Below are 23,677 nucleotides of genomic sequence, written 5' to 3' on the forward strand. Positions count from 1 at the left end.
TCGATTATAATAGCTTATATCAATTCTATTTTGATAAAACATGTTATTTTTAAAATAGTAGAGAGAATGATTGCTGTTTATATTTTTATTTTTTATTCATTGTTTCAGAACGCATAATGGCTCTTAATATAATCTGTTAAAAAAAGCTTCATTTCATTTGATTTTATAATTTTATATGTCAAATTTGCGTTGTGCGGTGTGACAAAGATGGAAGCCGCGAGTCTAGAAGCCGGTGGGAAAAATCATTTAAACAATGTCTTATCTGAAACTGAAATCGCTAATATTCCTAGCACCATCGCGGAAAAAATCAATGTTTATATTGATCAAAAATTTGAAGAATACTTAACATCAAAGGCGTTACACGAAACCAGCAAATCACGAATAGGTAAGCCGGTCTACACTTATAATCTATTAAAATTTTAGTCTAGCCCTTAACAACGGCATGTCTGTTATTTTTTTAATAATAAAACAAGATGCTTTCAATGCTAAGACAATTTATACACCAGATAAATAATATAAATATCATGAGAGTTATTGCAGACTTAGCACTTAAAAATTTGTCTTTTTAAGCCTAACATGTTTAAATAAAAAAAAATGATACTACCTTATTTGTGAATGTATTTATGGAATACAAATATTTTTTGCCACATAAGCATTGAATAATACCTTAATATGGTTTTGTTTTTCATTATCTTTGTTTTTCATAAAAAAGAATATTTATCCAGTTTGAAATAAGAATAAAGATGATATGAGCTTGGAAATATATATACAGCTTAAAATTTATATCATTCGAGGTGCACCTTGAACTATATTTTTCATTATACAATGCTTACAAACATACAATAGTTTCTCTGCACTTCTTTAAAAAAAAATACTTATATTGTACCTTACTGCAGTAAATGTATAATTAAGATTAGCTTATTATGATTGGTAAAAATATTACCTCTATAAATTGATGATATGATTGATGATACATTAGATTTAAAAAGATGAAGTAAATTATATTCTCTCACATATGTTTCATTACTTAGTAATGTTCAGTGATATTCATTACTCTCACATATCTTTATCGTCATCCATTATTTGCAAAATGAGTTTGTGAAAATCTTCAGCTTCATGCTGTAACCCGCACACAGCAGTACGCACGGTAAGCAGAGGGGCACAGTAAGTACGGTAGGCAGAGGGAACCTAGTATTAAGACATTGTTTCCCACTTTCTGTCGAATTTTGGAGGCATTGTGTGTTGAGTGGTGGAACTCAACGCCGCACCAGAGCGAAGAAATTAAAATATAAATTTAAATTAATATTTCATCTCTTCACTTCACTTCAATGTAAAAATTCCTTCCTTTGGCTATTGTCTCTTGTCAAATTTATATTGTCTTTGTCATCCTCTTAACTATTTGTGGATGTAAGGTAAGGTGGTATTTAGAAAAAATTCCATAAATTAATAGAAGTAAAGGGAACAAATAGGTGTCTAAAATTGAATTCAAATTTACACAAAATTTATGTCTTTATTTGTAAGTATAATTTGGTTACAATTTTTCCTTTAAATATGTCATCCTCTTAACTATTTGTGGATGTAAGGTAAGGTGGTATTTAGAAAAAAATACCATAAATTAAATAGAAGTAAAGGGAACAAATAGGTGTCTAAAATTGAATTCAAATTTACACAAAATTTATGTCTTTATTTGTAAGTATAATTTGGTTACAATTTTTCCTTTAAATATTTTTATGTGAGCGATTTTCCTGATCCTCCTAATTACTAAATAAAACAGTATTGTTTTATTTAGTAATTAGATAGAATTTAAAGGACTTTTTTAATTTATCAGAAAATAAAGGGTGTCGGGCTCAGGGGCACAAGGGTGTGACTGTAACGTGACAGGTGGGGGTTTGACCCCACTCGAGGAAATGAAATATTTATCTATTAATTTGCATTTCTTCGCTCTGATTTCAAGGTAAAGCGCGGCGTTGAGTTCCGGCTCTCAACACGCAATGCCTCTAAAAATTCTGCGGAAAGCTAGGAACGGAGTATCTTAACACTCCCTCTGCCTACCCTGCTGTGTGCAGAATATAGTGTGAAGTTGATTTATTAGAGGATAAACATAATTGTCAATTATGTTTACAATATATACATACATATGTATGTATGTATGTATTGTGAACGTAATTCACTTTTGAGACCACTGCATTTTTGTTCTGAGTAGTTCTAATTATGAAATGGCATACCTTGTTTGCATAGTATTACTTGTAATTTTAAGTTTATTGAGAGTTAAATATTATTTTACAAATCTGCTTTTATTATTTCTATTTTGCTTTAATTTATTCCATGTAATTTGCGTATAAGAATAACATTGTGTTTAATGTAGCTTTTTTATTTTTAGATGAGAAAATAACTACTTCTGAAGCTACCATTTTAGAACTGACTGCAAAATATGAAGAAGCAGCTAAAAAGTTATTAGTTACAGATGAAACTATTGAACAATTAGAAAAGCAGGTTGGATCTCTCAATTCAGAATTAGAAAAAGCTCGTGAAAAAATTTGTCGTCTTGAAAATGAAGTTATATCCTTTAAAAGTTCAAGAGATGCTGCAATCGACGAAAGAAACGATTTGACTAGAATTCTTCAAAGGCGCGATGCTGAAATAGAAAGGCTCACTGCAAATGAAACATCGTTATCTCAACAACTCCGTGCTGCTATTGATTCAAAATGTGAAGCGCTTGTATTAAATGATGAAATACAGAGTAAAGAGTTATCCCTTCAATATCGTGAAAAACGTTTAGATCAGGAGAGAGTTCTATTAAATTCTCAAATTACAGCGTTAACTGAAGAAGTTAATAGGCTAACATCTGAATTACAAAAAGTTCGTTTGAATAACACAAGTAGGATGGTTAGCTTAGAAACACAGCTAGCCGAAAAAATTGAAGAATTGAATGCAGCCACTGAAACTATTGAACAATTAAATGAAGTAAAAAAGAACTTAAACAACCGTGCTGAAAATCTTACACAACGTTTAAAAGAACAACGGGACATTGAAAATAAGATGTCTGAAAACTACAAAAAGGAATTGGATGCAAAAACTAAATTAGCTGATTTATTCAAGACAATGCACGACGACGCAGAAGCAAAAACTACAGAATTGACTGAGGGCATTGGTGAATTACAAAAGTTGTTAAATGAAGCCACTGAAAAATATGGAGAGCTAGAAACAAAACACAAACAGGCTGAAATTGATCATGAGGAGTTGATGGAGAAAAAGAATGAAATTATTTCATCCTTAAAAAATGAACTGGAGCATGCAAATGATTTGTTGAAAGCTGCTACTGCACAAAATTTAGATATGGCTTTGAGTGATTTAGCACCATCTGCTGCTACTGCTAGTAAGCTTTTGAAATCAGGAATGTCACTGACACAGATTTATTCTCAATTAGTAAAAGTAACTGATGAATTAAGCCAAGAAAAAGAAGAAAACAGACGACTTAATGTGACCATAAATAAAATTGTCCAAGAGCTGGAAGAAAAAGCTCCATTATTACAAAAACAAAAAACAGAATATGTTGAAGCATTAGAAAGCAATGCGGCATTAACACAACAAATAGAATCATTAGTAATTGAATGTAATAGACTCAGAGACGATTACAGCGAATCGTCAAAAATTGCAAATCATTATAATCGGGAAAATAATAGGTTAAAAGGAGAACTAGCTGATTTGGGAAGACAGGTTTGCTTTTTGCTTAAGGAGATAGAACATAGCAGAGGTGGGCTGCTTAATGGAGATCATGATACGTCGCATACAACTAATACTACAAATGCTACAGATGCGAATTCCTCGCGAATTATATCTAAAACATTAGTAACGTTCAGCGATATTCAAGAATTGCAAGCCAATAATCAGAAATTATTAAGAATGATTCGTGAATTGACAGATAAACAAGAAGAGCTAGAACGTCACAAAGAACAGTTTGAAAGTGGAGAAATGGAAAATAAAATTGAATCTTTGAAACAAAGAGTTACAGAATTGACGGAAGCTCAAGACAGACAAACTAAAATGGTAAATGGTCTTATAAGACAAAGAGACATGTTCAAAAAGTTATATCATGATCATATGAAAGGAAAGCGTCTTGAAAGTTCCATTGTCTTAGATACTTCAGATTTAGAAAAGGGAGACTCATTTGCAATGGATACATCCCAAGAAAAACCTTCTAAACCAGGAACTCCAGATATTTCTACTTTTGAAGTAAAATATAAAGAAACTGAAAAGCACTTGGAACTTTTAAAAGAAGAATACAAGACTTATAAGGAAGAAAAAGTCACAAATGAAAGAATGCTATTTGAGCAAATAGATAATATGAGACAGGAAATATCCAAACTATCAGCTGCAAATAGTAAATGTGCTTCAACATCGGAATATAATAACGAGAGGTTGAAAATATTACAAACCAATATAGCAACTTACAAAAAACAAATTTCATCTTTAGAAGACAAAAACAAAGCGTATAATACAACAATTGCTAAGCATGAAGTTTCCTTACAGCATCTGAGAGATGAAGTATTAAATTCACAAGGGAAACTAGCTGCTGCGGAAATACAAGTTGAAAACCTAAAATTAGAAAATAAATTAGTTAAAGACGCCGAGTTACGTTTACAAACTGAAAAAGAAATTCTTAATCGTGAAAGACAAGGCCAGTCACTGCTTCTGAAAAACTTAGAGTTAATCAAAGCAAGTTTAGAACGCGTCGAAGCCGAAAATCGTGCTAAAATTGAAACTCGGTTAGATGAAGCAACCAGAGAGTGCGCTGCTTTGAGAAGAAGATTACAAGAAGAACAAGATAGATTTAGAGAATTAGCTGCCCATCTGGAACGTCAAACTGATACAGCTAAGTCCCGCATGCAAGAAGAAAAAGATGCAGCCGACAAAATGCGAATAGAAATTCAGCAATTAAGAGATGATTTAATAGAAAAAAATAAAACTAATGAAGATATCGCCAGAAGGCTCAAGGTTGCTCTTGCGCCCAACTGCGACGGATCCTTGGATACGATAAAAAAAATTAAAGAACTTGAAAATAAAGTAACTGATAGAGATGCGGAAATAAAATCACTTACAGAACAACTTAATACTGCAAAAGAACATATCAGACAATATTGTGATATATCAGAAAGTGCTGAAAAAGAACTGAAAACGTTGCATAGTGAATATGAAAATTATAAAAAGGTTACAGAAGCTAAGCTGTCTGAAAATACAACAAAACTGCAAAATCTTGAAGATAAGTGCTCAGAGTTAGAAGCTGAATTGTCACTTCAAGGTAATGGAGAATATTCCACCGTAAATACGGCATTGAGAAATGAGTTGTCAATCGCTAAAGAAGAGTTAGAGAATGCTTTAGCTAACTTTACTTCTTGTAAAAATGAAGTTGATTTAGCTCGAAGCGAAATAACTAAATTATCCGAAGCAGTACAAAGAGCTGAAGAAAAATATACTTATGAAATGATATTACATTCTACTGATATTCAAACTTTATCTGCTGTTAAAGAAGATTTATCTAAGGCACAAAATCAACTTAATGAACTCGTTGCTTTGAAAAATAGCACAATGGAAAAATTGAAAAGCGAGAAATTAGCTTGGAATGAAAGAGAAAAAATACTTAACAGTGAAAACGAACAATTGTCACAACGTTTAAAAAATTTAAATGATCAGAACTCATTACTACACGATCAAATTCAAGCATTGGGTACACAGTTATCAGTCACTCATGCTTCCAGGTCTCGTTCAGAAAGTATGAATGAATCGGCTAATGATTCGTCCATGAATGTTTCTATAAGTGAAGAAGATGCAAAATCATCTGAACAAATATTCCAAATCGTAAAATTCTTAAGAAAAGAAAAAGATATAGCTATGGCTAAATTTGACATATTACAAGCTGAAACAATGAGGCTAAGATCTCAATTAGAAATAACTGAAAAACAACTAGATGAAAGTAAATTAGCTCTAGCATCAGAAAGAGAGAAATCTGAAGTAAGCATGGTCACTGTTAATAAACAATCGGATATTCTAAGAAAAGTTGAGACGCTAAATGCGTTGACTGACAGTAATAGAATTTTACGCGAAGAACGTAATGCTTTATCAATTAGAGTTGAAGAGTTATCTACCACGGTAAAATCTTTGGAGGATCAGCTTTCTCCTATACAGGACAAGTTAGCCGATTTAACTTCTAAAAATGAGACCCTGCAATCAGAGAATACTTCACTAAAGGCTGATTGCGCAAGATGGAGAACTCGAGTTAATGCTTTAGTTGAGCGTGCTAATAAAACGAGCCCTGAAGATTGGAAACGCCTACAAAATGAAAGAGATACTCTAGTAAAAATGCTAACAAATGAAAAAGAAAATGTAAAGAAAGTTAGTGAAGAACTGGGTGCTCTTAAAGTTGAAAAATCAAAATTAGAGGAGCAATACACTGTACTTTCTCGTCAACAAAAAGCCATCGTAGAAGAAAATAAGAAGCTTAATGAAGATATGCAAGTACTTAGGGACGATATGGCACGTGTGACTGAAGAATTAACAAAAATTAAAGCAGAACATAAATCCCTTCTAGAGACAAATACTAAACTCACTGAAGAACTTTCTGCCAAAGAAGCATCTTTAAATGATATTAAAAACAAAGAAATGCAAATCCGAAAAATAGCTAAAAAGTATAAAGCTCAATGGGAAGAAGTAGTGAAAACTGTCGAAGAAGACAAGAAAAAGAGTGAAGGTGAAGCAGCAGCCGCTGGAGCTGTCTTAGAGGAGACAAATAAAAAAATACAAGACCAATTAAATGAAATTCAGGTTAATCTAGAAACAGAAAAAGCTAATAATGAAAAATTGAAACAAGAGCTGGAAACTCTTAAATCTGTTAATATGGATAGAGAAGAAAAAGCAAAACAAGTACTCAAACAGGCCAAGAGTAAAATTGTTGAATTAACAGAATTAAAGAATACTCTCACCCGTGAATTAGATGTATCGCGTAATAAAATTGACAGCGTAGAACAAAGTACCCGCGACGAGCAAGACGCTAGATTAGAACTAATAAAGTCTCAATATGAAGGGCGTTTGTCACGAATGGAGAAAGAACGTGGGGAAGCCCAAGCAGAAAGGAATAGAGAAGTAGAAGCCCTTATGCAAAAAGTGAATATGCTTCAAAGACAACTAGCCAGCCAAACATCAGGATCCAAACAACAAACTGCAGCTGAAAAAACAACTACAGATCCACCTACTGCCAATATTAAGCCTATGGCTGGTGAGTTGTATTTCCCTTCTCTAATAAAATAATGATGGTCATAGATTTTCCTAAATTATGAAAAAATATACATATTATAAGTAATATTATAATAATTTATTAGGTGTAGCACAACAAAGTGTATCAGCAAGCCGGCGAGGTGGCGAGACGCCATTGGCATCAATCCGGCCCATGGCCCAAGTAGGCCCGACGGCGCCACACGACGCCCATAGCACAGAATACATGCCGACATCGTCTTCACGTCCCTTAGCGAGAGCAGCCATTGCTTCTACTGCGACCGCCACCTCCGCAGCTCCACCAGAGTCCACGCAGGTTATTTTTGGTTCCCATATATTTTTATTTTATATATTTCTGATAAACAAACGCTATAATAAAGCAGTTAAGAATTTTGATACTTTACACGTTACAAAATTCTTAACTGTTTTTCCTCCCGGAGTTAATTAAATATATGATGAAAAAAATATATTTTCAAATGTGAAAAATAATTTCAAAATCTGAATATATAACTTGGTTTTCATCCATGTCTTTGGCCTTTCACAAAAAAATTCTTGATATGGAAAGTATGTTTAATAGAGACGGCAGATAAGAAATAGATGTAGAAAGGCGCATTGCTGCCAGTGACAGAACTAACGGTAGCTGCATTGTTGAGACGACGAAACGTCAGCACAGATTCACGTTAGGCCGGACACAATGCAGTCTTAGTACAAACGCTTTTATACGGCAATGAAACGTTTCACGTATAAAAGCGCACAGAAGAAGAATGACAGACAGATGAATGCTGTGGAAATGCGGTCTCTTCGTAGGAGAGATATTCAGAGTCAGTTTAGCTGATCGAATCCACAATGAAAAAAATGGCAGGTACTAGCGAGGATTTCACAGGGAGAATGAACGAAGGGCATATATGAAGAGGTTGATGACAGTGGACGAGGCGAAAGAGGTATGCAGAGACCATAGCGTTTGGCGCTCCGCTCTCTCTGACTACCCCGCTAGGGATACAGCTAGTTTAGTTTAGCTCAATCTTCGACAAAAATACGTCTTCAAAATACATTTTCATAAAGGAGTAAGAACCTGTTTCAGTGAGGTCCCCAGTGAGGTATTGGGTGTTCTACAGGGTTAAAATAATTAACAATATATGTATAACGTAGGTGCGTAAAATAATATAGTTATATATGATAATTGTTAAAATGTTATAGGATATGGACACAAGTGAAGCAGGTATGGGTAGCTCAGGGTCCAGCGACAATGCAGCTCAGTCTTCTTCACATTCCCAGGGACCTCAGCAGGTGACTAATGTATTTAATAATAACAGTACAAGACAGAGTAATTAACGATTTAATTATTTTAATTTATTAACGACACCAATTTGATAATGAATATCGTTTGCAGGCGGTGGCCCTAGTCATGCCGCGCATAGAGCAGCCGGCGGCCGCCAGCGGCAGCGTGCCGGCGCCTGCGAGCTCTGCCGCGCCCACCCCCAGCGCCGCGCCGCTGCCCGCGCCCGCCGCGACCGCGGGCGTGGCAGGCGCGGCGGGCACGGGAGGTGCGGCGAGTGTGAGCACGTCGCACGCGCCGCTCGTGAGCACGTCGCACGCGGCCCCCGGCGTGAGCACGTCGCAGGCGGCAGCGGGCGTCACCACGTCGCCCGCGCGCCCCGCCAAGCGCCGCCTGCAGCAGCGCCCCCTGGCGGCCAAGCGCACCCGAGTGCAGGTGTGTATACCTCACTCTCAGTACCTATCCCATTTCACTTGGCAGCTTACAGTGATTTATAGCAGTAAATTCAACATAATTCTTTTTTGATAAAAAATTCCCATTTTCATTTGTATATAAATATTTTGACTCTATCTTTATATAATGCATACATTATTTCGCATCATCCCTCATATAACGCACAAACACACTCACACTCTTTTCTGGTTATATCTATAGATACGTCGAAAGTATATGAGAAAATCTATTATTGGGGGAACACTGACATTTGAATAAGTGTTTGCATTTTTTAAAAGCCTACTATAATCATGATAGAGATGAGATAATATTTATTGAGTACAAATATTTTGATATTGTAAAGGTATCCCTAGCACAGGTCGTGAATTAGCTTAGGCAGATAGGCTGTGGTAATGATTGAAAATTACTTTTTATTCCTTGTATGCATTTGTAATTTTTAAAATAGAAGGTACAGGTACAAAAAATCTACTTGTGAAATATTCTTTCAACAGTGTGTGAAAGTTAGTATTAACCACCGCCCAAGTTGATCTGTCGATATTTAATTTTAATGATGTTATATGGAGGAAGGACCTTACGACCTAAAAGTAAAGGAAGTTCAAGGCGTCGGCTTCCATTCTTTTTAATCTAATCATAGCCCTGCTAGACATTAGTCATACATATTTTTTTATAAAGATCTAAATAAATTATGAATTAAAAATCCGTTGTCGAGTATGGGCACAAGCGAGTGACTGTAACGCAATGTTTATGGGTTTGATTCCCATTGATACCGGGGAATGAATTATTATTTCTTAATATTTTCCTTTTTTCACTGTGGTACCGATGCAACGCCTCGAAAATACGGCGGAATATGGGCGGACGGAGTGTCATGTCGGAGCGCTAGAATCTAGGAGAGATACAGCATGAAGCTGAAAAAGAAAATATCCACTACATTTTCTTTTTCAGCTTCAGAAAAAACATTGGAATTGTACGTATTTTTATTGTCGTTATTATGAAATAGGGTTTCGAACGTTCAGTCGAAGTAGAATACCAAGTGCCGACGTCCTCGCGTTGCGACCAAGACGACGAAGGCGTCATTGTGGTGGACTCTGAGGAGGACGACGAAAGATGTACCGGCACTATGTATCGGGTATGACAATAAGTTTTTTTTTTTATTTGTAATTCTACAATAGCGTGTTTTTCTCTTAATGGCCAAAATTACATTAAAAGAGACAACATAATAAAATAACATTTTTGCAGTAATCGTTACCTATTGTTTTAACAAAATCTAGTTGTTGTTGTTCTTTGTTTATGGTGTTCTGATTAACATAAACTAACGATAGTTTTTAAACAAGATTAGGCAAAATGTAACAAGTGACATTTCTTCGACTAGGGTGATAGCGTGGCAATATATGTGTACTTATAATAAAACAGTAAAAGTATTTTGTCTATACATTTAGTATTTTTGACTGAAATGGATAGAGGGACACTTAAAAAGAATAGTAGAAAGTAATTTTTTTTTTTAAATTTCTTGTCTGTCTGTATGTATGGTCACGGTTATCTCCGAAAGTACTGAACCGATTTACTTTACACTTTCACTAATTGGTTTGTTTGAACTCAATTTAACATCTAAAGTTTGTGAAACTGAAAATTATCGGCATTTGAAGGAATTCAAGGCATGAGTTTGCCTGCAAATGTATAGCAAACCATATCTATACTTATATGCTTATAATAAATCAGTATTTGTTTATGATACATCCGTATTTTTAACCGGCTTTCAAAACAAGGAGGAGATTCTTAATTAAAGATTTTCGATTCGATATTCATTTATTTGATATTATATATTTTGGATTCGATTTCGATATGTTTTGTAATATATTGCATATTACGTATTACAATTATTTTACAAAGAATATTTCTGTTTCTGAATGAGTAAATTAAATTATTCATTGACATCAACAAATTTGACTGTCAGTCAATTCTGTTTATTACATGAATAATCATGTAGATCAAGCGGGCGAAGCCGCGGGCGGGCCGCTAGTTTCAAAATAATACAATAATAAAATACTAAAATCTACATTTATATTATATATTTAATCTTACTAACTATACTAATATTATAAATGTGACAAATATGTGAGGATGGATGTTTGTTCCACTTTCACGCAAAAAGTAATGAACAGAGTTTAGAAATGAAATTATGAACCTTTACAATAATATATCTTATACATCAGTTTAACACATACCCCACCATTTTTGTAAATATTTTGTATAATTTGAATTAAAAAATAACCAAATTATTTATAAGGTCAGTAGCTCATTATAAATGCCATAAAATTGTTTAAGGAGGGAGAAGAGGACGAAGAGGATATGGAAGAAGAACAAGAAGTTGAAGGTGGCGAGGAAGAAGAGGAGGTGGAAGGTGATGATGGAGAGAATGTTGCACAACAGGTACATTACTTTTTACTTATTAATTATTAGTAAATAAAGTATAACATTGTCGGTTTAGATTGTTGTAAATCTTCTAAATTTGATTCTTGTTGTTATGTACTCATACATTTTCATCATCATCATCATCGTCATCGGCTGTCGTCGACCACTGCTTGACATAGGCTTCTCCAATGGCACGCCACTGAGCTCGATCATCCAGCCGTTGCCGGCCACTTTCCGAATATCGTCACCCCCATCTAGCTGGAGAATCCTACATTACGATTGCCGAGGCGTGGTCTCCACTCAAGAACGCGCTTACCCTAACGGTCATCGATTCTGCGGATAATGTGGCTTTATTTCGAATTCGATCCAACTCCAAGCATAAATTCTTATACAAAATGTAAATATAAATACAAAATTGGCCTATATATTGTTTTATATAGTAGAGAATACAAATCAATTTTCGAAATGGTAAATACCTGACGTTATACATATACTGATAGTTTTTTAAAAACGTTTTTGTTCCTTCTGAGAATTTGCTTAATTGCAGCCAATTAGTAGGTTTACACTCTAAGCCGACAATATGTTTTTGATTTTAAGTAGACTTAAAATATAATAGTTATTAATTCAGCTGAATATCAAGTGGCACCTTGTTTTATTTTATTTCACTCACTAAGATATACATATGGTCCGTACCCTTAGCCAATACTTTTCTTTTTAGTTCTTAAGACGCAATGAACTTATTTATATTTATTTCAAAGCCTGATTACATAACATTTTTGGGGCTCTAACGCCATCAAATGAATGTTGCACGGCCGTCATGGTGCACGTCTAACTGCAAACGTGACTTGCGGAAGTGAGTTATTTTGATTCCCACGCTCTAACACGATAAAGCGGGGAATGATTGAACACAGTATGTATTCCCTTTTTGTATAAAAAATAAATAAATATACTTCTCTATTTAAAAAAAAACAAACTTACTACATATCAGATGCTAATAAGGTAAATAATATGCGTATAAAAATTTCAATGTAGCTTGTTAGGAACAGTAGAATTAGTGGTCAGAGCGCTTGTACGGTTTTCAAGTAGCACGGGTTCGAATCCCACTACATTAATTTTTATACGTTTTCTAAATACATATTTCTCTTCTAAAAGTCTGTAAAAACATATATAAGCAAATATGTTTAAAAATAATATTTTGTTGACAGGAATCACCCGCGCAAAGCCCGGAGGCCGGGGGCGACGGCGCGGATCCGCGCGGCGACCCCGACAGCGAGCCCGCGCCGCACCAGCAGATCGAAGCCATCAGTAGCGGCACTGAGCGTAAATGTTATTTTGTATTTTTGTTCCAGAAGGTTTGAATATAATTCAATGAATAGCTTCACGCCATAGCGGAGGTTCAGCACGGTAGGCAACGAGATTCTAGTGTCACGACACTCCATTCCCCGCTTTCCTCCGAGCTCGAGGCATTGCGTGTTGAGTGGCGGAACTTAGTACCGCGCTTTGCTTTGTCACCAGAACGAAGAAATGAAACTATTAAATATTTTATTCCCACTTGCGTGTTTGAATATGAATAAATTAAAACTAGCGACAACATTCCAATTCTAAAATTAAGCCCCAGTGGTATTTAAAAGTGTATGAATGCAATAGACGCTGATTTCGACATTATCTATATGATATGAATTTTAAAAAAAATCAGCTTCACACTGAGATACAGCACACAGCAGGATATGCAAAAGGAACCTATCCCACCGAATTCTGAACGCATTGCGTGTTGAGTGGTGGATTTCTAGGCCGCGCTTTGCCTCGACAACAGAGCGAAGAAATGGAAATATAAATTTAAATAAATATTTAATTTCCTCGAGAGAATCGAACCCGCAACCGTCGTGTTACAGTCATACTCTTGCGCCCCTGCGCCACAACGGCCTGTCCTATATGATATGATTATTTTATTTAATTTTACTTATCCTTCTTACAGCCAGCGGAGCTTTATCAATAGGAGGAAATAATGGAGACGATGGGGATGATAGTATTGTACCTTCTACGCCTACTCTGTATGTGCCAAGACGAAATGACGGGTAAGTCTGTTCCCGCAAAAGGAGCAGTGACGCTTCCATCCCGTATATTAGTGCTATATATTTTTTGTCCCCAACACCTCGTAGTAGTTCATGGTCATGGGTACAGTCGTGATGTAACTGTTTCAAAGAGTTGTATTGTATATAAAAAAACGATTTATCTGTTCAGGTTCGGCGAGGCGGTGGTGTCGCCGGTGGGTGGTGCGGCGGGCGCGGCGGGAGCGGGCGCGGAGGCGGGCGCGGCGCGCTTCACGTTCGCGGAGGCGGGTGGCGCCGCCTCGCACCACGACACGCACGCTGACCTGGCCGCCGCCCTGCCCCCGCCGCACCCCTCGCATCCCTCGCACGCGCCGCCGCCGCACTCCAGTAAGTTCAAACTTGCTTACTAAACAAAACAAACTGGAAGAAGAGTCATTTCTCGTAAAGAACTCGACTGGTGTTCTGAGTTTAATTTCCACTGGAGAAATGAATTGTTTTCATTTCTTCACTCTGCTACTAAGTCAAATCGCGGCGTTCAGCACCGCAACTCAACATGCAATATTTCGAAAATTGGGCAGTGTGTGGGTAGCGGAGTGTCTTAATACTAGGTTACCTCTGCCTACCCTGGTGTATGCGAGAGGTAGCGAGAAACTAAAAAAAAACTATTTACTCAGGAACTGAAGGTGAAACACGTGAGTGGGAAGAATCACGTGGTGAAGAAGCAGCCGCTGTCAGCTCTCAAGGTAGCGAGCCATCGTCCCCTCAACAAGTAAGGGTATTGTAAATATTCTCTATCAAATTATAACTTGCAAGCACGACAAAAAATTCGACGATTTTTTTTTCTGTATATAGGTTTTATAAGTTGCACCACGACATTCTCAATATAAGATATAAATAATAATTAATGCATAAATACCTTCCCTTAGCAGTCGGGAAAAGGACAATAATAATAATAATAAGCCCGCAGGGCAGCTTGCAGCGGCGAGCTGTTGGGGAGTGGCGACCCCACGGACCTGAGTCATCCGGAGGGGAATTGTAATCTATCCCCCGACTCTGGTTTGCCTTTATAGGCCAGAGCGGAGCGCAAGAGCTATATGCTAGGAAGGGTGGAAGTGCTCAATCTGTGTAATAACGGGAAACCCGCTCAAGAGCTCCTCATAATGGTGAAACTGGTGCACACCTCTCTACACCCTTAGCCGGGGCACAAAGTGTGACTGTAAATCCGGCTGGTGGTGGGTGCGATCTCGAGGAGATGAAATATTTATATAAACTTATATTTCCATTTCTTCGCTCTGGTGCCGAGGTAAAGCGTGGCATTGAGTTCTGCCTACCCTGCTGTGTGCGAGATACAGCGTGAAACTGATTTTTTTAAATTTTAAAATATTTTAAAAGTAAAGTGAATTAACTACATTTTTTCATTATAATGTAATCAAGATAAATGAATGAGTTTTAGTTTTTATTTTATTTTTTTAACATATTGTTATTTTATAAAACATGGGTTCTCTGCGCAGGCAGGTCAGGCACAGGCTCGTGGGTCATAAAGGTAATCCTATTTTATTGTGTTGCGTAAAGGTAGCAGAAGAGGGGCGAGAGGCGGAGGCGAGCGCAGCGCCGCGACGCGCCGCGCCGCCGCCGCACCAGCGCTGGATGCGCGCCGCTGGTATATTTTTTATCTATATATTATAATATCTGTACCATGCTGCATGCATAACTTGATAAGTCGACTTACATACGTATTTTTAAAAATTATAATAAGCATTATTACTGCTTTGATAAATTACTAAACCTAGGTCTATTTTACTATTTAGTTATTTTTTTATAATTATCTTAATAAAGAGCTAAGAGTTAAGTAAACTCTTTTTTTAAGTAGGTCTTAAAATGTTAATATTTCTATTAATATACCATAAAACTTATTACAATACTTTTTGGTAGCTCTCCCTCTCTCTCTCTTTCTCTTTGTCCTAAGCATTATTGCTGCCATATGATTATGGGGTCTGCCTTTGCCTTTTCACTGTCCGTATAAACGTTGGCTCCCTTGTCATTTTTTTTTATTCTTGATTATTTTCTTCAGTAAGTTTATGGCTGCCACGACTCATCGATCGTACCCGAAGCCGGATTTAATTATCTTGCTTATCTTACTGCTCATCGATATTTCTGGTTCCTTTCATATATCTATCACAATTTTTACGACATTGTATATGTTGTCGGACAAACAGAATATTATAGTATACAAATTGTGAAGCAAATGTAATAATACCTTCATCATCTCGCAGAAAATCTCGAGCTCTTAGATTATAAATAGATCTCATAATAGCTCCTCAAAGACGTCTGCTTTTATTTTATCCATGCTCAGGTCTGTAGGTGAAATGTGCGACGCATATTTCCAACAGTCTCCAATCTCATTACGTCTTAGTAGGCTCAATACATATCATCGGTACTCTAAATTGAAATCCTTGCCCCCTTGACTAAATTATCGCAGAGATTCTACAAGAGGTTTACAGACAATGTTAGGCACCCAATGTTATGTTTATCCGAAAGTCTAGTACTAAGCAGATTTTTACCATAAACTTCGTGATTTTTTTTCTTTATTTTGTAAACAAATACTTGCCACATACATGACAATAAATGCGTCGTAACAAACTTACATTATTCGAGGCCAAAGGCACTTTAAACTTAAAATAAAATATTGACTGCCAATTTCTAAGCTGATTAGTAAAATTGTTGTAACTAAATAGTTGGTAGATAACTTAGCTAGGCTTAATCAAATTTTTAAATCTTTAGGAGGATAATTCAATTTTTTCATTGATTTCTTTATATTTTCTAACCAGAGTCAAGCTATAAAAAAAAGTGTATACTGTGTATGTCCAATACAAGTGTTTTCGGAATCCACAAACAAAATAAATGCCTCAGGGATAATTTATAATAGGACCACAACTGTTATCCATTGTGCAACATGTCATCCATTTATATTTCTATGTATATAGTTATTCTACTCTCTTACTAGTCAAAAGTGTGTTTCGTTGTAATGCTACTCCTAGACCGTTAAACCTACAGCTCTGAAATTTTGTAGGAACATTGTGGATGTTTGAACTGTTTGAAATGAACATTGTCGTCCACATGTTCCCAACGATCCCAGAGTCAGCCCATTGTGATCCCAGCGAAGTAGTTTGGTGATAATTGTAATCGTAGTTTTTGGATAAATGGTCAAAATGTGTCCCATAGAGTTAAGCTGTGGAACGTTTTGAAATTCACGCGCGCAGAATGAACTTTGACTAACCTGACCCGGCGCGTGCGGGCAAACCTAAATTTCGCAAAATTTTGCGCAACATAGCTTCGCTCAGTTCCACCCGCCGCTGTACAAAGCATGTGGCAGATCCTAACTACTTATAAACACCGTTTTATTTACTGTATAAGTATACACAGCACAGTTGTATCCTCATTAACAAACTCAATCAATGGCATAAATAAAGGATGTCAAAACTAACAGTCAGTCGGAAGTGTTTTAACCTTATCGACGGTGAGGAGATTAATTGAAAATTTCAGGAGGCTGGATCCGTTAGAGACAACGTCCGTCCCGTCCAAAAACAAGCCATTGAAATGTCAATATCTCTAAAAAAAAGTTTTCCTCACTAATTTTATTAGCATATTTAAGTTTTTCCCAGTAAAAATTAAAAGTAATAATTGATATTTTTTTCTGTTCTAGAAGTATTTTTGAACTATTGATAATGTTTTTAAGTCGCAATTACATTGTGTTATTCGCAGATAGCGAGAGTGGAGCTCGCGGCCGAGGCATGCGCTCCCGAGGACGACCACCGAGGAGATCGCACAACTACTCTAGGTTTTAATTACACTACCGGAATCAAATTATTTGTTTAAGAGAAACCTTACAGACTGTTCTTTTATAATTCACGAAGGTGTATGGTGGTAATGTTATTTCAATATTCATGAATATTCCTACTTCTACTTATAATTATTAATATTTAAGTGTAAACAATTTATACGTGCTTCAATTATCCGCACATGCGTCATAGCAGGTGTTTAAATAGAAAATGGTTAAAAACAGTTTGAAACAATTGTATTGACATAACAAAATAAATAAAAAAAATGTGTACCGTTTGACATTCATGGATATTACATTGAAAATGTCGACTATCAGTAACTATATATTCCAATTCAATTTTAGTCTTAAACGCATATTTGCATCGTCGTAAGATAAACATTTCCATACTTTAATTATTAAACTATTTTAATGTAGATTTAAAATAAATAAACGATCTTAAATTATATTCCCTTATTTCAATAAACATATCCCACTCTTTTAGAATAATTCGCAACATAATATAATTTTAAAGATTAAAATGAACCATGCACAATAATTTTCTATCGAGGCCGTCGTCGGCGTAAGCGTCTTGTTATCGCGACGATGTCGCAATTCGGTTGTGGGTTCGATCCACACTCGGAAGAAAAAATTGAATTTATGAATATTTCTTTTCTTCGCTCTAATACCAAGGCAAAAGTGAAGTAAAGTAAAGTAAAATACTCTTTATTGTAAACCAAACATGTATCACAATCAAGAGAGATAATATTGTTATGATAGTACAACAGGCGGCCTTATTGCTAAATGAGCAATCTCTTCCAGGCAACCTTGGGGTAGAGGAGATCATTCATTAAATGGGAAGTGTTAAGTTGCGATACTCCACACGCAATCCTCGAAGCTGAAAAAAAATCTGTTTGGTTCATCGGGGGCTTAAATAAATTAAATAAAACAATAATAAATAATATTACATGTAATTCTTATCTAATCGAAGACAAGACAACAAGGTAAATGGTCTCATTGGAATGTAGCACCTACCTGTATTAATAAAATGTATTATTTGTAAAATAAATTACATAGCGCGATAGGACTGCGTAACTGACTGTTTACGTTTACGCAATGCTTGTGGGTTCAATCCTCACTCCTCATTCTAATATTACCTTTTTTTATTAGGTATGCACAGGGTATATGTAGAGTTATTTTCTAGTGGGGGCCTGAACTTTAGCTTTCAATTTAATTTTTTTGTTAATAAAATTTTTGGGGTGGGCAGCACTTATTCTGGATAAGGCACTACCACCCGGGTCAACCTATTCCTATGCCCATGACTATGCGGCGGCGGCTATGAGGATTTCCGTGCCAGTTTCTGAGGATTGTAACGATATTATAAAATGAACATTATTATTTTTGGTTCCCTTGTACTATTCTTGTGGTTTGCTTTGGAGCATCGCTTAGATGTAATGTAAGTATGGCCCTTAGGTGAACGTTCCTAGATATATTTGACGCAAAACTTTGTCTTTAGATATGCAATCAAAGTAGGTAGTAGGAATTCGACATTTATTTTAATTTGACAGGACTAATGAAATGGTATATATCTAATAAGTTTAGTAAAATATGTGTCTAATAGAAGGAATTCCTAAAAAAATTGTTTTTCAAGAATTTTTTTTGTAGAAGTATAGGTACACTTGGTATCTATATATTATTATATTCATTCAAAGAACATTACACATCATCAACGCAGCCTGTTATAATATCTCAAAGCACTCTCATTTCATGTCGAGGTTGACACCTAAACGACAAGATTATGTTGAGAAAAGACTTAATAAAGATTCTTTGTGAAAAAAGATTCTTCTGTCAAAGACAAAATCGTCGTTCTATACCTACAACAAATTATCTGTTAACGTTAACTCTCAAAACTTTGTATCAATATAATTATACTTTGTCAATGGATTATATGATAATCTCGAACTATCAAAATCGATTCTTCTACGCCGCATGCGTGAAATTTTGTATGAAATATCGAGATATTTAATACAAAATATTATTTCTGATAACAATATACTAATTCCATTAGAATACACGTAATTAATCATTATATTATTTTTTTATAAACATCTATTTATTAACAATACTTATTACTTAATCTCATTTATTCGACAACATATCTATATACCTATTACAAGAAAAAGTGAAGCAAAAAATATTACGATATAATATTATACGGTCTATACGTAAGTAAACCGTATAGTACAAAACTGCAAACCTTACTTTTAATAAGTAGTTAATATAATTCTACATGTTCGAGGTCATAACGTGACTTGTATAATTTATTCACTGATATCATTGAAATTTTTGTCTTATAAAAATGGGAATATTGCCATGAATTTTCCTCTGTTATTAGGCTAATTATACCATAAGCTCTTAATGCATTTTAAATGTATTTATGCAAATATAATGTAGGTATGCACATAATTATAAGTTTCATTAACTGGGTCTATAAAACATTAAAAATACACATTGTTTTAAATATATTTATTGTTTAATACATAAAATGATACACTCTTAATAATTAAACAAAGAAAATGAAACCATGAAATACTTTCGCCCATGAAGGTGAGATGTGATGAGTGAAATTTCTCTATAATAATAATAATAATAACATTGCATACAAGTATAAGAGATGGAATTGCAAATTAAAATCAATTATTACCTTTTAAAACATAATACAATAATATTGCTAAGCCTTACATCTAGAAGACCATATGGAAAGAGAAGTGCATATGGTATTTTTAGTGAAATTTAATTACACGAAATCAATAGCCATAAACATTTTCGTCAGAAAATGCAATATACAGGAAAAAGTCTTCATCGTGATGCTCTTGGTATAAGGATCCCATTGTAGCAGATGTTGGAGGAATAACATTATTCACAAAAAAGAATAGTGCGTCTTCTGGGCGAAGGTGAATTCGTTTCCTGATCAAAAAATAAAATTGCCCAACAGTCAAATCGGATGGCACCAAATACTTCTTTTTATCGAGGTCCCCTAATCTTGCTTTCGGGGCTTTCTCTACAATCACTGGTACACGATCCGGATATTTTCTACGTATTTTCTCCCCTTCAGTCTTTCTTTTCTCAAATGAATGTTCTTCTTTGTATTGAAATTTCATTTTAGTTGAGTTTACTCTCTGAAATTTGCAAGACGATGAATCCAAATCAGATATTGCGACTTGTTTTTTGTTTTTGCGTTATTGTTTTACAATGCAATGACGCAATCAGCTGATATGACAAGTAGCGACAGACAAAAGAATACGATTTCATAGATTCAGTTCAAGCCTGTGTAATCTGTATTACACATAGTGTAATCAAGCACCGTACTATATTTCTTCTGTATATAAAAGAAATTTAAATGTGGTGGATAGAAACAGAACAGATTGAGATTTTGAAGAAACATTTAGATTTTGAAGTTGCATTTTAGCAATGCTCTCGACTTAAAATATAAAACAATCTATTACCGTATCGAAATATGATTTAATACTAGTTTTACATTTATCACTCTTTAAAAAGTGCTTTATACTCATTATATATTATAAATACAAAAATTTAGGCAATTGCTATGTTGAATGGATTTGGGGTCAACAGAATCATCATATGGGGTCAATAGAAAAAAGATTACTGTTGTTTCGATAAAACGGATTATGTTTGTGAATATTATCACTTATGAAATAAAACTAAATGTCTTGAGTATCTATATAATTTATAATTGTTATTATAAGTATAATGATCCGTTAAAGGTTTAAAATTATTAGTATTATTAATGTAAAAAAAATTATAACAAGATTTATTAAAAAAATTATTGTCATCATCAGTTTTATTTTTGATTTCAGTTTTTCTAAAACCAGATTTTCCATAATACTATTATTTAATTTGGGAAACAACCCTTGGACAGAGAAGCTTTTGACTTTCCTTTCTTTTCCATTTAGAGAATATAACGCAAGGCCATTTTCATGGGCGAAAGAATGTTACATATAATGTTTAGATAAAATTTAAACTATGAGAAGGAAAAAATATGGATGATGGATCTTGTTCATAGTATAGTTTTAGTACATTTAAATTGTCCCCAATACGAATTTGTTTTGTATCCCTGGTTTATTTGTAAAATAAGGCAAAATAATAGTTAGTTAGCCCTATGTGCCTTTTTAAAGTTCGAGTAGCATGCCTATTAGCCCAAGATCCCATATCCGCCGTGTCTACATCATTTTTGAAAATTTGAGGACTATTAGCTTAATATGTACTGATGACAGTAAGTATGCTTACTCACTAACTTGAAAGTGGGGCACTTTCAGAGGTAGCACCAAATAACGGCATATCTCTTTTTGGGAAGATGATGGAGCCATCGGATTGGTCTGGGTGCTTATGAGGGGTCTTGAAATAATCCGTATATAATATATTTAAAATTAAAGATTGATAGTTAAATGTACTTTGCTCAAATTGTAAACAACCTTTAGGACATTTGCCAGGAGTAAAGGCTCATGTAAAGGGTCTGGTAATAATAAATATACGTTTTTTACATTATTCTTTAGAACATATATAAAAACGAGCTTTTCTACTTTAACGTAGCTGGACGTGCACCCTGAGTCGGCGCTATCTCTGAAAAATCCTCACCTTCAAGTTAGAGACTATGCATACTCTCTCACAGTCTTAACTACATATTAGACTATTGATCTTCAAAATTTCAGCTTTGTTAAAATGACGTAGGTCTGGGGGCCCTCCGATCTCAGTCTATTAAATTATTCGGACAATAATGTAATATTATTTAAACATTAAAGAACTAAAAACTTACTAAAATGGTTTTTACTTTTTTCCAAATTTGCCAAAATGTTAAAAAAAATTACCTTATAATATAACAATTTATTATCTTATATGTTGATAGTAACGTAACTAAATACGATTCGTTGAGATGTTTTTTAATATTAATTTAATTCTTATCAGGTAACACTGAATTGGCTTCTTGCATTGCTCATTGAAACAAGTAGAGTAGAAGCGTTCCTTTCGTTTATTATTGTGATTCACTTTGGTTTATTATACTTTTAGTGTAATTGTCTACATTTGTTTTTAAATAAAATAAAATAAAATGCGTAAAAGGAAGTCTCTTAAGAAAGCAGACGATGAATCGGACGCTTCGGAGCCTGGAGCCGAACCAGAAGAATTTCAAGACTCTGGCGAAGATTGGACGCCGGATGCCGATTCGGTATGTTTGTAACTAAAGAATATTGGCAGAGAAAATCTGTAATTATAATTTTATCATTATTTTTGTAAAGTACAATATGAATTTGTATATATTGTCAAAAAAATAATGGCGCGTGGTCTAAGGAATGATTTTAGTTAGAAGCGACATTAGGTTAGGTTCCAGGGTGAAGTTATATATTCTTATCTTGCCTACCACATTTAATTATTTATCAAATATACTATAATGAATGAAAATTTAAATATGATTAATAGTATAATGTTTACACAGAATGAACAGCCAACCCGTGGAGGCAGAAAAAGGACCTCAAGAACATCCTTAAACAATTCGAAAAAGAAACGCAAAAATTCTTCATCTGAAGAAAGTGAAGGTGAAGCTGAAGAAGATGAAGAGGGAGAAGACGAAGAAGCTGAATTAGATGAAGATGAAGGTTCCGATGATGAGAAAAATGGCTCTGATGGAAATAAGTCTGACTCCAGTCAGTCAAAGGACATACCAAAGCATTTTCATGTAAGAAAATAAATACATCAAAGAATTAGCATTTTAGATTATAGTTTTTTTTATAATAATTTGTAAATTCTGTTATGTATTTCAGTCTGGAAATTTTGTTTTGTTAAAATCTGACGTGAAATGGGATGGAGACACAGTCATTTCAAAGTTAGATGAATTAAATCTGTGGAAAATTGATGGAAAAGCTTTACTACAGAAATTCATTCCTATGGAATCAAATGGAAAAATTTTACATAAATGCACATGTGTGGTATGTGTTTACAAACTTTAACTTATTTCAAAAATATCCTAATTAATATTCCTATTAATTAAAATTATATATTTATTTTTATCCTTACAGTACTCTGGATGGAATGTTGACAATCGGGACAATTACTTTCCAATTACTGAAATTTTGGACAGAAATCCACGTACAGATTCTAAGGAAATATGTGTAGCTTTAGATCTTAATGATCTTATTAAAGTAAGAGACAAGTAACATGGAGATTTTTACTTAATTCAATTAGATAAGTTTTAAACAAATGTATCAAATTAAATCTTCTTTTGGCACTTCATTCCAGATTACTTTGTGTAATACATTTTTTAAAAATGAAATTAAATGTTCAATAAAGTAGTTGTATTGGTTTTAATTGCTATTTATTATCACATAGTATAAG

The 23,677-nt window shown here is 34.6% G+C and overlaps 3 protein-coding genes across 4 annotated transcripts; 2 read left to right on the plus strand and 1 right to left on the minus strand.

The window, feature by feature from the left end:
* The first annotated feature begins 82 nt into the window (after window positions 1-82).
* Mgtor (nuclear basket protein megator) lies at window positions 83-17,741 on the plus strand. 2 transcript variants are annotated; one of them, XM_085188346.1, is made up of 13 exons: window positions 83-385; window positions 2,381-7,270; window positions 7,374-7,582; window positions 8,464-8,553; window positions 8,657-8,977; window positions 9,993-10,121; window positions 11,318-11,422; window positions 12,610-12,724; window positions 13,380-13,479; window positions 13,646-13,842; window positions 14,130-14,230; window positions 15,028-15,115; window positions 17,218-17,741. In XM_085188346.1, the coding sequence occupies exons 1-13, from the start codon at window positions 208-210 to the stop codon at window positions 17,298-17,300; spliced, it is 6,606 nt and encodes a 2,201-aa protein (XP_085044472.1). In that variant the 5' UTR covers window positions 83-207; the 3' UTR covers window positions 17,301-17,741. The 2 variants fall into 2 exon arrangements, with proteins under 2 accessions (XP_085044472.1, XP_085044473.1); XM_085188347.1 differs by having other exon boundaries at window positions 14,130-14,224.
* A 2,042-nt stretch (window positions 17,742-19,783) lies between these two features.
* On the minus strand, window positions 19,784-20,562 carry LOC146537703 (gamma-aminobutyric acid receptor-associated protein). The gene has a single exon (XM_085188355.1). The coding sequence runs from the start codon at window positions 20,431-20,433 to the stop codon at window positions 20,080-20,082; it is 354 nt and encodes a 117-aa protein (XP_085044481.1). The 5' UTR covers window positions 20,434-20,562; the 3' UTR covers window positions 19,784-20,079.
* Window positions 20,563-22,263: 1,701 nt separating this feature from the next.
* On the plus strand, window positions 22,264-23,634 carry LOC146537704 (uncharacterized). Its single transcript, XM_085188353.1, has 4 exons — window positions 22,264-22,514; window positions 22,782-23,021; window positions 23,107-23,271; window positions 23,362-23,634. Exons 1-4 carry the CDS (start codon window positions 22,398-22,400, stop codon window positions 23,497-23,499), a joined length of 660 nt encoding a protein of 219 aa, XP_085044479.1. The 5' UTR covers window positions 22,264-22,397; the 3' UTR covers window positions 23,500-23,634.
* Window positions 23,635-23,677: the final 43 nt, after the last annotated feature.

The sequence above is a fragment of the Heliconius melpomene genome, chromosome 7 (assembly GCF_056956725.1).
Source record: "Heliconius melpomene rosina isolate 202511_hmr_F chromosome 7, ASM5695672v1, whole genome shotgun sequence".
Classification (NCBI taxonomy): Eukaryota; Metazoa; Arthropoda; class Insecta; order Lepidoptera; family Nymphalidae; genus Heliconius; species Heliconius melpomene.